Source organism: Danio rerio, chromosome 10, assembly GCF_052040795.2.
Source record: "Danio rerio strain M-AB ecotype USA chromosome 10, GRCz13ab, whole genome shotgun sequence".
NCBI classification, from domain to species: Eukaryota; Metazoa; Chordata; class Actinopteri; order Cypriniformes; family Danionidae; genus Danio; species Danio rerio.
The window spans coordinates 22,560,894-22,575,980 of record NC_141030.1 but is presented as its reverse complement, the minus strand read 5'-3'; the positions used below and the strand labels follow the sequence as shown (position 1 = coordinate 22,575,980).

The 15,087-nt window shown below is 33.2% G+C and overlaps 2 protein-coding genes across 3 annotated transcripts in view; both read right to left on the bottom strand.

The window, feature by feature from the left end:
- igsf9a (immunoglobulin superfamily, member 9a) overlaps window positions 1-9,515 on the bottom strand; it is a 73,927-nt gene extending 64,412 nt beyond the window's left edge. For both annotated transcript variants that reach the window (XM_087270440.1, XM_087270442.1), the window contains exon 1: window positions 9,340-9,515. The gene's annotated coding sequence lies outside the window, so the exon portion shown is untranslated. The remainder of the gene's footprint in view (window positions 1-9,339) is intronic.
- tmem230a (transmembrane protein 230a) lies at window positions 5,085-9,381 on the bottom strand. Its single transcript, NM_001004006.1, is given in 4 exon segments — window positions 5,085-6,314; window positions 6,403-6,525; window positions 8,657-8,779; window positions 9,340-9,381. Coding segments are annotated over 3 exon segments (363 nt in total). The 5' UTR covers window positions 8,756-8,779; window positions 9,340-9,381; the 3' UTR covers window positions 5,085-6,173.
- Window positions 9,516-15,087: the final 5,572 nt, after the last annotated feature.

The window sequence follows — 15,087 nt, the reverse complement described above, 5'->3', positions numbered from 1 at the left end:
CTTTTGATTAAGAAAAGTCAAGAAAAAAATATGTTTAAATCAACAAATGACCATGAATACTATTCAAATTAATGTTTACCGGCTGAATAACAGGGGACATTTAACACAATAAAAAGTAATCCATTAGCCATAGCTAGTCTATAGCTATCTTGTTACAGCAGGCTATTTGACTAGATGACTCTGACCTCATAATACACAGGTGTGTCTGCTGTACTTTGGTCAAGATTTTGATCTTGTTTATCACCTGGGCACAGGTAAAACACTCCTGTAAAAAAAAAAAATATGTAAATAAAATAAAACATCTCACCATGTTGGCTCAGAATGTGGGTTGGATGAAATTGAAGATAGCCAACATTTTGCTTTAGGTGTTGATGGATATTACATGCAGGTGAAACCTAGTATTACACTGTTAACAATAGTTAATTCCTGGGATTCTGTGCCTTTTGTGTTCCCAGTAAAGATCTTTCTTTCTTTCTTTCTTTCTTTCTTTCTTTCTTTCTTTCTTTCTTTCTTATTTATCTTTTTTCAAATAAAAGTAATCAGTTTGAAGTTGTCTTTGAAATAATAGCAGGTTTAGAACAAGCATAATTAACTTTTTTTTTAATTATACTGAACTAAATGACGTATTTTCTCAAATAACTTGTTGATGTCAGTACAGATATTTTAAAATCTTTTTAATTTGATCTAAATTGCCTACTTTTTAGACTCACTAAAGATGGCTGAGCAGTGTGTGGGACAAGGCAAAATCACACCCATTCAATTCAAGAATAATGCAAAAATTGACAAAAACATGTTTCAAAACTCTTATAGTTGTACCTGCATGTGTGTAAAGATTTAACCAGTTATACTGTATAAAAATATCACAATTTCATTATTTCGCGGTATGTTCATAAAGGACTGGTTCAATCTCGTGGGACATCAAAGCCACTTTATAGTGATAATGATCCAGATATACTAAAGCATTTTAAATTTTACAGAAATTTTCCATGCCACCATGTGCTTGTCATTCTAATGAAGAATACCTTCATACTGAGTACCACATTTATTGCTATATCCATAGTATTCCTCTCTAATATACATTTGTGTGTAATTTCAAGTAATTCATTAATTTAAATAAACATAATAAAGGATTTCAGCTCGTCCCTAAACTTCTGCATTGCCCACCTTGCTGTAGACTACAGCTGGCAAAGTGAAATGACATCATATCAACAGATAAGATTCCTTCCTTGGAGGGAAAACAACCGAGGAAGGTGAACAAGAGCTTGTTGTGTTAACTATCTGTTATGTTAAGCCTATTTCTCCTGAGGTGGTCAAGCTCATATGTCCAATTACAGGGAACATGAAAAAAGGACATTCATACTTGTAAAATTAGCTTACACACAGTGCTCAGCATAAGCGTACACCCCTCACAAATCTATCTTTTAAATTCATATTTTTAATAGGAATCTATACACTATTATTTGTGCATATACAAGTGATTAGTCAGTACTGAAGCCAAATCTGGAGCTTATAACAAAATAACTTACGATAACGGTCCAAAAACTAGTACACCCGAATATATATGTTATAGAAAAATATTAAATATAAATTTAAAAAAGAGGAAAATTCAAGACAAGCAAAGAAACTTAAAAAATTTGTTGACATTTTGTAGGTTGTATTTTATTAAACTTTTTTTTTTTGCAGTATTTTGCATGAATTTAATTGTATAATCTTTAAATTTCTAAATATGTTTAGTGACTAAAATATTATTTTAATAAATATATCTGTAAATAAATCTGTTTTGTTTAAATGCACCAAAATACATTGCCTACATTTACTTTGAAATGGATAAAAATATTAATTTTCAAAATGGGGTGCACTCATTTACAGTATGCTGAGCACTGTTCATATTTTTTTTATTTGATAGACTTTGTATTTTAGCTTTATTATTATTGTTTTACTCAGACTTAATATGAATATGGAAGAACAAACCCCATATTAAAAACGTAAATACTCCATATAAAAATATGAACACGTGTATAAATAATTAGATAAATGTAATAATAGAAAAATAACGTAGCATCCTTTAGTACCACAAATTTAATTCATTTTTAACTCAACTTAATACTGAACTTATTCTTGAATTATTTGTTTACTTAATTTATATTTTTTTCCATTTACTTTTTTATTAATGTTTATTCTCTTAAACTTTTTATTTTTCCATTTATTTCATGTTAATGTAAGCGTATAACCAGCAGGAGAGCCATGATGAAGTTGGTTACACTACATCGTTTTACTGTGAAGTGAACAAGTATTTTCTTAAGAATATTTGTAATTGTTTTGGTCCCTTTGTTCTTTTCTCTCAGTGGCCAGCACATTGAGATCAACTTGATCAATTTGTGCCGAGCTCCCTTGTTAGCTTGTTTTTATCTTTATTTGTGTTGTAAATATATTTTGCTTGTAATTTATTGATCTGCAACAGTCAAATCTGTGCATATCTTGCAATCTGATAATGTGTTATCAAGGGGAACTATTAAAGGCACAGAATATAAACAATGTTAGCAGAACTGAATGAACTTAGCATATTTTCCTGATTATTACTGCAGAAAATGATTAACTATCAACAATGTTCAACACTGTAAAAAAAAAAGTATTGTTGCCTAAAATTAGGACAAAAAAATATTAGCTTAAACTTTAAATATATTTTAAAATTAGCTGAAACCTGATTAAATCATTTTATTCTTAGATGTCTTGCAGTGTACTATCATACACCTTCTTAATGTGATTTATCAGCTTCCACACTTTTAGACAGAACAATATATTCACTATATTAACTGTGCAATCCATCCTGTTGTTTACATCCAAGTAACACCAGTATGACTGCGCATATGGGTAACTGACCAAATATTGATGTTAGTGCAAACCCTCTCTATGTATTCATGATTACAATATAAACTCACTGATTAGCCTGGAAACCTATGTCTACTGGGTGTCGTCATTGCCATCAGTCTGGGATCTGACAGTGACATTGATGCTTGCTGGAAAAGAGCAGTTTTCACAAAGAATTCTAAATAATTTGAATAAGATGCATTTCTGGTTCACATCCCGTATAGGATGAGTTTGCACTTGCAATTTTACTGTATGCATCTATGCTTTGGGTAACCTGACTGACTCTTATGGACTGAACCAATGATACCTGTGTATGCCAGTGATGACAATAAACATTTATAAATATAAAGCAAATAATAAAAATGCTGAAAATATTAAATGAAGGAGAAATAGATTACTTTTTATTACACACACATTAAGACAAAACAACTGTTGAGCTAGGCTTATACTTTTTTTTTTTTTTACTTTCTTTTTTATAATTTCATAAAATCCGGCTCAAAAAGTGAATAATGTGTTAATGAAAAATCATTGTAGTTTCAGTAATGTTTTGCCTAAAAAGTAATTTGTACTTTTTTATCCTTAAAAAACTAAAATTCAGCTTTGTTATTATTATAGCTATACTAATATTACTTATTAATAGTATTAAAATATTTTACTTTGCTTTGCCCTGTTGAGTTTAAAATTCAGATTTTAATGTAATAAATGCTCCCTGCCACATCCAGTATTAAATAGTATAAATCCTTGCATTGACAGCTTGATGTGTACATACAGTTGAAGTCAGAATTATTAGCAACCCTTTGATTTTTTTTTTTTTTTTACTTTTTTAAATATTTCCCAAACGATGTTTAACAGAGCAAGGAAGTTTTCACAGTAGGTCTGATAAAATTTCTTTCTTCTGGAGAAAGTCTTATTTGTTTTATTTCAGCTAGAATAAAAGCAGTTTTAAATTTTAAGGACAAAATTATTGGCCCCTTTAAGCAATTTTTTTAAGAAATCAGTTTCTAGAGATGAGTTACTAAAACTATTATGTTTAGAAATGTGTTGAAAAAATCTTCTCCCCATTAAACAGAAATTGGGGGAAAAATAAACATGGGGCTAATAATTCTGACTTCAACTGTAAATATAGCAGTAACGGGGCCCCCTAGCGGTAGCAGAGCACTTCTGCTATAAAGTGAGCCTAACGCTACTAATCGCCACTAGAGGACAGCAATGTTCTTCTGTGATTTTTGAACAAACTATAAACGTACACAACCCTACCAATTATTGCACTGTATACTCCTTTTTTTTTCTTTTTTTTTTGCTAGCCCGTAACCAGGGGGGTCGTATGGTTCGAAAGACCCACCCCCCACTGACAAAGGTCCAGTGGGTGCCCCATACATGATAGCTCATTAATCCTATTTTGACCGCTATGCCATCATAAATTGTGGAAATAACCCGAAGGCTTTATCTGACGTAAGTGAAGTAAACTATTGTGTTGTTAATAAATACAGAAAACATTTTACAAATAACTTTTATTCTAAATCTTGGACCTTGAAAGAAAAAAAAAATTATCAATGAAATGTGCAAAGCAAATTAATATGAATACTACATAGGCTTTTGTTGTTATCCAGAAAAGTTCAAATTTAATTTAGGCTAGAAAAAATCCTTAAGCTCTACAATATTCATATTATGTTTTAAATGGTTTTTTGAAGCAAATGGGCAAATTCTGACTGATTAAAGCTGTGCTACAGTTTGTTATTTGTCTAATAAATGACAATAGGCTGCAAAATTCTTTCTACTGTTATGATTTAATTAATTTGTATAAAAAAAATAATAAAAATTTCCATGTTCCTTGATTCTAAATCTTTAGAAAATATTTTTGGTACATCAAAAATTGTGGTTTTGATGACCATCTAACACGCCAAGCTGAAAATAATGCTTAAAAGGTCACTAAATGGAGTATTTAAACCTCATTAATTACATACAAAATGACACGAATAACTTTTAGAGAAAAAAGAACCACCCCTTTTACCAGGCTGGCTACAGGCCTGTATTACTTTCTGAAAAAACGTACATTTTTTCTTTACTAAATGGATCTAAGTGTATCAATTTTCAACATTGTGTAAATATTTAAATCAAAATTAATCGAAAACGCTAATTGTTCTCATATCCTTCACTGCTTCTCAAAGAGCTGTTTGTTACTTTAGAAATAAGCACAAGCAGTTGAACATCAAAACTGAATAAAACCAGTTTATTCATCAACAGCAATAATACAATACTGCTACAGCAATTAGACTGCCAGTCAAAGGCTTGGACACATCTGCTGGAATTTGATTCTTACTATTTACTGTATTTTACATAGTAAATCATATTTTAATATTCACTACATTTATATAAAAGTTAATTCTAATAATAAACTTAAAAAGGTAATAATACGCTAAAAGAGAAACAAAAGAAACAAATAATTGTTTTATAAATCACTATAAATATGATATATTATATATGCTTTATGAGGTGAATTTGAATTTATTGAATAAGATAGCCCCTTGAGATGAGCCATTTCATTTTCGAGGGGGTCCCAAAAGTACATTTCTGAGATGCTTTAAAAACACCTCTGGAAGAAACTTACATTTACTTTGCTTTTCTTTTCTTATGTGTGGGTGTACAATACATTTACATTGTATATTAATACTGCATAAAGCTTCTCACACTGTTGAAAAAATAAAGGCTAGGGTAGGGAGGGAATAGCAAAGGGCATTTTATGTATTAATTATATATTTATTGATTTTTTAAATGTAGTCAAGATTATAAAGAAGAATTTTAAGGTGGCCATCTCCGTCAAACTTTTGTATGAGTTTTGTACAAAATGTTGTTATATTTTTGTTATATTTTAATATATGTATGTATGCAGTACATGCAAATAGTGTACAAATTAAATTTAAAACAAAAATTGTGTCCAAACGTTTTACTGGTAGTATAAACAGTAAATAACACATGCTCCATTACAAAAAAATATGCATTTCCTTGCTTTCTAAACAATACTTCTTTAAATAGAGTTTTACAAAAAGCTACGAAAATATCAGCATATTTGTTGTTGACATTTTATGTATTTATCTAAATATAAATCCTCTATTTTGATTAATATTGCACTTTTTTTCTCCTTTTGGTAAAATAAAGGTATTCAGCTCAGTAAAGCTCAGCCAGGCCACAGTGTACCATAGTTTCTCTTACAGCGAGTAAATAGACAATAAAAGTCTGAAGGCAACACATGCAACAGATTCAGAAAAACACACAAAAGTAACAGCATTCAGTGTAAGTAGATCCATTCAGTCATCAAAATCTGGGATGTCATCATAAGAGTAACCACGGTAACCTTTGGAAGCATAATAAGCAATCCGAAGATGGTAAAATCCAGGAAGAAAGATAAGTATGCCGATGATGAGAACTGGAATCGTGCGATCTGGATACTACAAAAAGATCATAATATTGCTGTCAAACATACTGACAGGTACAGTGCACTTGAACAAGCACAGAACTGCAGGTTTGTCTACTCACCGTAACCTCAATGTATCCTGCCAATAGAAGTGATCCAACAATAATCAATAAAGAGCCCACCAGAAATAGGAACGTTGCCAGGGCAATTGCCTTGTAGGGTACTTTAGGTGGGGTTCTCTTGAACTATAAAAGAGTGTTCATGTTTTAATGCATACAATAATATGTATTAGAATATATACACTCACAGGCCACTCTGTTAGGAACACCTGTTCAGCTGCTTGTTAATGCAAAGATTTAATAAGCCTGGCAGAAATGATTTTAGGGATACAGATGTGGTCAACAAGACGGTATGCTGAAGTTTGAACTGAGAATCAGAATGAGGAGGAAAGGTGAGTTAAGTCTGAGTGAAATCTAAATTTATAATATTTGTTTTGCTAACACACATTGCTGTTCTTTAGGTGAACAATTATATCTAAATCTAAATCTGACCAATTGGTTCCACATTTGGAGTGGCCTTCTCTGTTGACATCAGTTTGATTACGCTGAAAATAATGACATTTGATGTTGGTTCAAACCACTTATTTTAAAATATTTAAAAAAAAAAAAATTATTGAGCTTTTTTTTTTTTTTGCAACATACTTAAGTATGTTCGATCTGTTTAAATTTGTAAAAACTACTAAGTTAACTTAATTTCTTTATGTTGCCCTAACACAAATCAATTGTGTGGAACCCAGCAATTTTTCTACAGTGTTGCTTGATTTCACAAAGAAACAAAACTACTTTTTACATTTTTGTCAGTTTAGTGGCTAATTTGAGTCCAGTAATATGAAAATGTATGGTATTTATATTTTAGCACCTAAGCCCATCTCCCAACCGTCATTGGGAGATGAGCAAATGTTAATAAGTTGTACAAATTAATACCAATATGCCACTAAATCAAAAGGTTACAAACTGCCATATTGTTGGTTTGACAGCTTCAGTCAAAATAATCTTAACAACACCCCTCCTACTGTTACTTTCCTATGAGGGAATGATGCATGAAAAGAAAGCCCCGCCCCCTACTCAATATTCTGTTTCAGTTGGAAGTAGTCAACATACTGAAATAATTTCATTCATTCATTTTACTTCGTCTTAGTCCCTTTATTAATCAGGGGTTGCCACGGTGGAATGAACCGCCAACTTATCCAGCATATGTTTTACACCGCAGATGCCCTTCCAGCTGCAACCCAGTACTGGAAAACATCCATGCACACTCATTCACACACATACACTACGGCCAATTTAGTTATGTTTAGTTAGTTATTCAATTTAGTTAGTTGTTCAATTCACCTATAGTGCATGTCTTTGGACTTTGGAAGAAACCGGAGCACCTGGAGGAAACCCACGCCAACACGGGAAGAACATCCAAACTCCACACAGAAATGCCAACTGGCCCAGCCGGGACTCAAACCAGTGACCTTCTTGCTGTGAAGCGACAGTGCTTACCCCCGAGCCACTGTGTCACCCTACTGAAATAAATGTCTCAGTAATAATATCTATTACCTGTTTATCTTTACTGTATTATCAAAACATCAATTAATGATTTAAAGAAAAAAGATAACAGTAGCATTTCTTTATTTAAATGTTATCTTGCTAGCAATTTCTTTATTACACAGTTAAACAACAATATTGTTTACTTTCCCTGTATGTTGCAGCCCTAAACCGCAGTAATCCCTTCTTGCGACTGTTGTGGTCTCTCTGTGACACAAAGCTCAAAGCATCTCAAACTGTTTTCTTGAACATCACATTCAGCTCACTAAACTAAAATCCACAGGAGAGTCACATCATGAATGTGCAGCTGACAAACTCTCAGAAACTTCAACTTATCATTATATCAATAATGCCAAGGAATGTTTCCAGCTCCTCTTTGTTGAATCTGTGCCACAGAGATATAAAGAGATAGTTCTCCCAAAATTTTTAATTCTGTCATCATTTACTCACCCAATGTTTCAAACCTTTATAGCGTTCTGTCTTCTGTTAAACACAAAATAAGATGTTTCGTGTCTGTTTTTCCTACTATGGATGTCAATGGTTACAGATTTACAGTTTCCTTCACAATATCTTCTTTTGTGTTCAGCAAAAAAAAAAGAAACTTATAAAAGTTTGGAACCACTTGAGGGTGAGCAAACAGTGAATACATTTTAAGAGTATCCCTTAAAAATATACCTTTAAGGGAGCTCTGGAGAGCAAAAAAAAAACCTCTAACTGATAGCACTTTCAAGGTGTACATGATAAAGTGGCCGGCGAGTCTTTTACAGCTTAGATATTTTCTCACCTGTAGATCGATGTAGCCTTCATCGCTGTCTGCCAGCCTCGAGTATTTCACTTTGTTGTTTGGAGCAGCACCGGCAGTGTTGTTTCGGGTTGCCATCATAATGAGTTTGAGGCTTTTTTGGCACTTATAGACAATGAAGAGTAGTAAATTATACTGTAATTATCCTGGTGTATTTATATATATATATACATACATATATATATATATATATATATATATATATATATATATATATATATATGTATATATATATAGATAGATAGATAGATAGATAGATAGATAGATAGATAGATAGATAGATAGATAGATAGATAGATAGATAGATAGATAGAGCTATATAGATAGACAGACAGACAGACAGACAGACAGACATAGTTTTGAATAAGATAACAAAGCTTGCACCACTATTAATGCAGCATATAAGTCTTAGTGAACTCATTTTCTATCCTTTCAGGCATTTGTTCAATTACCAGTAAACAAAGTAGTTGAATACAGTCATTTGATAGCATCCTGTTAATAGTCTATTGTCTCAGGAGACATAATGACATAATAGCAGCTATTATGTCGTTATAATAAACCCAGGAGGTCTGTGTGCAGAATGTTATGAATCTTATATTGCTGTATTCGATCTTATCTTCTTTATATTAGTTGATCAGTTTGAAGAAGCGTTCATATATACTCACCAGTGGAAAATGTTGTCATCAACTACAAACTCTAAACGCGCCGTTGTTTGTTGCCGTTTAGAGCAGACGTGGGTAATATTTAAAGGCTACGTCTTTGGCAATACAAGAACTTTTCTTTTTTCAATGGGAACACTGCTCGATCCTCTGCGCACATTATTGTTTACTTCCTTATTCCCATTCCAAGCTGCGCGCGCGCAGGGAAGAGCAACGCCGATAGCCAATAGAAAGTTGATCTGCAAATGACAAGGCAAAAAAAAACAAAAAAAAAACAAGAATATAAAAGACACAATTAACAACATATTTTAAAAACATAGCCTACTACTTGCATGGCGTACATTATAAAATGTAAGGATAATTTAAAGTTTTAAGTAATTTAGCATTTAAAATGTATGAATAAACAAATAAACAAACAAACAAGAGATAATTGCATAAAGTTCGATTTCACATATAATTATTGTATACATAAGAAGTCAGTTTTAAACTGTTTATGGAGGACGAAGCCTGCAAAAACAATAATAAATAATTATGCAAATACATAAATAAATGATTAAATAAATCTGTAAATTATTGCATAGATAAAACAATCGGCTAAATAAACAAATAAATAAATACAAAAATATATAAATGAATGATTAAAGAAATCCATAAATTCTTGCATAAATAAAACATAGAATAAATTATTATGCAATTATATAAATTAGTAAATAAATCCATAAATTCTTGCATAAACAAAACATAAAATAAATAAATACGTAAACATATATAATTGATGAATAAATCCATAAATTCTTGCAAAAAAACAACATTAAATAAATAAATATGCGAACATATAAATTAGAAAATAAATCCATAAATTCTTGCATAAATAAAACAATAAAGAAATATGCGTATATATAAATAAATGAGTTAATAATTCGATAAATTCTTGCATAAATAAAAAGTAAATAAAACATAAATAAATATGCAAATACATAAATTTGTAAATAAATCCATAAATCCTTACAAAAATACTACATTAAATACATTTATATGCAAATTAATAAATGAGTAAATAAATCCATTATTCTTGCATAAATAAAACATTAAATAAATAAATATGCAAATATATAAATTTAAAAATAAATCCATAAATTCTTGCATAAATAAAACAATAAAGAAATATCCTAATATATAAATGAATTTGTGAACAAAAAATATAAATTCTTGCATAAATAAAACATTAAATAAATACGCAAATATTTAAACTTGTAAATAAATCCATAAATTCTTGCATAAATAAAACAATAAAGAAATAAAGAAATATGTGAATATATATATATATATATATATATATATATATATATATATATATATATATATATATATATATATATATATAGTAAATAAATCCATAAACCAGGCATTAGGAGAGAATCCCAGACTTCCCTATCCCTAGACACTTCCTCCAGCTCCTCAGGGGGGATCCCGAGGTGTTCCCAGGCCAGCTGAAAGACATAGTCCCTCCAGCGTGTCCTGGGTCTTCCCCGAGGCTGCCTCCCGGTGGGACATGCCTGGAACACCTACTTAGGGAGGAGTCCAGGAGGCATACGAAACAGATGCCCGAGCCACCTCAGCTGACTTCTCCCGATGTGGAGGAGCAGCGACTCCTCCAAACTACTCCAAACTCCTCCCGGGTGCCAGAGCTCCTCACCCTATCCATATTGAGTGCGCCTTGCCACCCTTCGAAGAAAACTAATTTCGTCCGCTTGTATCCGAGATCTTGTCCTTTCGGTCATGATCCAAAGCTCATGACCATAGGTGAGAGTAGGAACGTAGATTGACCGGTAAATCGAGAGCTTTGCCTTTCGGCTTAGCTCCTTCTTCACCACAACGGACCGGTACATCGACCGCATTACTGCTGCCGTTGCACCAATCCACCTGTTAATCTCACGTTCCATCCTTCCCTCACTCGTGAACAAAACCCCAAGATACTTAAACTCCTCCACCTGGGGTAAGGACTTTCCTCCAACCTGGAGATGGCAAATCACCTTTTTCCGGTAGAGCACCATGGCCTCGGAGGCTCGGACTTGGAGGTGCTGATTCTCATCCCAGCCGCGTCACACTCGGCAGCAAATCCATGTCTGATGAAGCCAACAGAACAACATCGTCTGCGAATAACAGAGATGAAATCATGTGTTCCCCAAACCAGACCCCCTCCAGCCCAAGACTGCGCCTTGAAATTCTGTCCATAAAAATTATGAATAGAATTGGTAAAAAGGGGCAGCCCTGCAGGAGTCCAACATGAACTGGAAACAAATCTGACTTATTGCCGGCAATGCGAACCAGACTCCTACTCTGTTCATACAGAGACGAGACGGCCCTCAACAGATCACCTCTGAGTCTGACCCCATACTCCCTGAGCACCCTCCACAGAATGCCGCGAGGGACACGATTGAATGCCTTCTCCAAGTCCACAAAACACATGTGAAATGGTTGAGCATACTCCCATGAACCTTCGAGCACCCTGGTAAGGGTATAGAGCTGGTCCAGTGTACCACGGCCCGGACAAAAACCGCATTGTTCCTCCTGGATCCTAGGTTCAACCATTAGCCGGATCCTCATCTCCAGTACCTTGGCATAGACTTTCCCCGGAAGGCTGAGGAGTGTGATCCCCCTATAGTTGGAGCACACCCTCCGGTCCCTCTTCTTAAAAATGGGAACCACCACCCCAGTTGCCTAGTCCAAAGGTACTGTCCCCGACCTCCATGCGATGTTGTAAAGACTTGTCAGCCACGACAGCCCCACAACATCCAGAGACCTAAGATACACAGGGTGAATCTCATCCACCCCTGTGCTATGCCACTGCGGAGCTTGCAAACTACCTCAGTGACCTCAGCCTGGGTGATGGGCGAGTCCACCCTTGCATGCCTAGTCTCTGCTTCTTCGATAAAAGACATGATGGTGGGGTTAAGGAGATCCTCAAAGTATTCCTTCCACCGCCCGACCACATCCCCAGTTGAGGTCAAAAGCTCCCCACTTCCGCTGTAAACAGCGTCGATGTGGAGATGCTTTCCCCTCCTGAGGCGCCGGACAGTTTTCCAGAATCTCTATGAGGCCCGCCGATTATTGTTATTATTATTATTATTATTATTAGTTGTAGAATAAATAATAATTAGAATTTAAATAATTGGAATCACATTTCAAGTAAAATGATATTAGGTTAATAATTTAAAAAAACTAACTAATTTATTAATGATGCCAGTATAAAGAGATGAATGCCAAAATGATTTTAAGTTAATTATTAGGCAGTTAAAAGCAAAAATAAAAAAATACACTTAGTTTTAATAAAATGAACAATAAAACCATTTAATAAATATGTGCATTTTTGTAACTAAATAATTCATTTAAATAATACTTTTAGAGCATATGAAATTATAAAGTGTATCATTGATTTTGATATTTGCACATCTATTTACGCGATTAGATAGCATTCAAATGAGTTTCACTGAAAAAAACAATAATTATTTTCCATACTATTTCCGTTCATTGATTTTCAGCTGCAGATACAAGTAAATTTAAATAAATATAAATTTGAAACGTTAAAAAAATTTGTGCAATTATCTACAATTGTAAAATATTGAAAAAAGCATCACAAAATACACTTACTACCCCCCCCCCCCAAAAAAAACACTCTCGCTAAATAAGTAAATTATGCATTCATAAACTTTATGCCAAACTGACTGTGAGCATGTGAATTATGTATTTCTATGAATATTAAGTATGTAGTGAGAAAATAAGCACCTAAACCATTTTTGTTTGTTCTAATATTCTATAATGGATAGTGTTGGACTGAATTTTTCTCTCAAGTGCTGAACCTCATTCATCTGATCCATTGTTAGTGTCTTATTCTTTATGGTTTATGCAACTGCTGCCTTTGGCCGACTTCCAAAGTAACCCTACAAGACAACAATGAAGGAGACTTAACATTCACATCACGTCTTGAGGCTGCAGCTTTTAGGCGAGTGCTTCAATAGCTTAAACATTTAAAGTGACAACAACGAAACAAAATGCATGCCAACATATTCGAAGCCAATGCAGGCAATCGGTCACCCTTGCATTAAACTTCTGCACAAAGTTCAGTTCTTGATGCACAGCAAGGGGGAAAGTGAATTATGTAAGAAAACAAACAATGGATGGACAGAGTTCAGGATGTTGATTTAACTGTATGATTCAAAAGCTCAAGTACTTAAATTCTTCATTGAAAAATAACTTTATAATTATGTAAAATAAAGAAAGATGGTGCATTTGTTCTTAATTTATCATTGTTATTTTTATATAAGCATTCACTGAAAATTCAGTCATCATTTTCTTTCTCTCTGTGTAATTTTATCTTCTGTTAATGTCTCTATGAACTGTTCATTTTGCTAGCGCACATTCTTTAGGGAACAATTAAAGTTGATCCAATGAAAAAAGTTTGTTTAGTAATCTTGAGTTAAAGTCTGAGCATTTGCTTCTGCTTTTGGAGTGGTTTTCTATTGACGTCAGTTTGATGGAATCCTCTACAAAATAGTTAACCACACCCCTTTTACAATTAGTTTGTTATCAGTGAATGAAGTGTAAAAAGAAAGCCCCACCTCCTACTCAATATTCAGTTTTAGCTGAAAATACATCAACAAACTAAATAAAAGTCTCAGCAACTTCCAGTCTACAAGGACTTTAAACTCAAAAGTAGATATTTTGAAAAATGCTCATGCTGCTCTTTTCCATACAGCGAAAACTAATGAAAATACAAGTTAAACTCCAAAAGAAAGTCTTACATGTTTAGACTGAGGCCAAGGGTTATTGTGAAATTATATTATGAAACCAATCATGATGATGGATGTCAGAGAAAAAGCAATAGACAGTTTGAAAAATACAAAGTGACATTCACCGCCACCAGGTGAACACGCCATTTCATATCGCAACATAAATCATGCTGTTTTTTTTTTTTTGTTTTTTTTCTTTGGCTGTGACATTCAGTTTCATTACCAAAGCTGACCTTCAGGGACATCAGTGATCAATGCTGATAAATTATACCTTTCTTCACAGACTGGTCAAGCAAACACAAAGTGTGCTCAGAAAGTTCAAACCAGCGTATGGAGACCTATAGTGCTATAAGAGGCACACAAATAGGTTCTTGTTTTTATATATGGATCAATGACTTGATGGTTTTGCTTTTTTATTTATTATCGATTTATTAATTTAAATAATGTATCAAGGTCAAATCACTGATGCTCTTAACTCCACCTGCTCCTGCAGACTACTTTCCCTTCAGGAGCCTTCGCTCCATGAGTGAGCGTCACCTTGTGATACCATTACAAGAGAGGCTGTAAGTCCAAAACCTTTTCATTTAATGTTCCTCGCTGGGGGAATGATCTTCCCGTTCCCCCATGCACTGCTGATTCTCTGGTATCAGTCAAGCTAAACTAACCCATCAAAAAAAAACAGGACCCGCTCATATATTAATAAGTCAAATGCAAAAATGTATATTTAATATAATAAACAAAAACACCAACATTATTATTATTATTTTCTTTTACATTTTGAGAAATATTTTATTTGTCATATGTATTTTTGATCGGATAACCTTCAGCTATCATACATGGGGCATATTTTCACATTCTTCCAATCTTTTGAGATAAACATAAAATGTATATGAAAACTGTGGATTATTATTTTGAGAGAAAAAAAGGCTTACAACATAAAAAATTTGAAAATAGGATATTATTT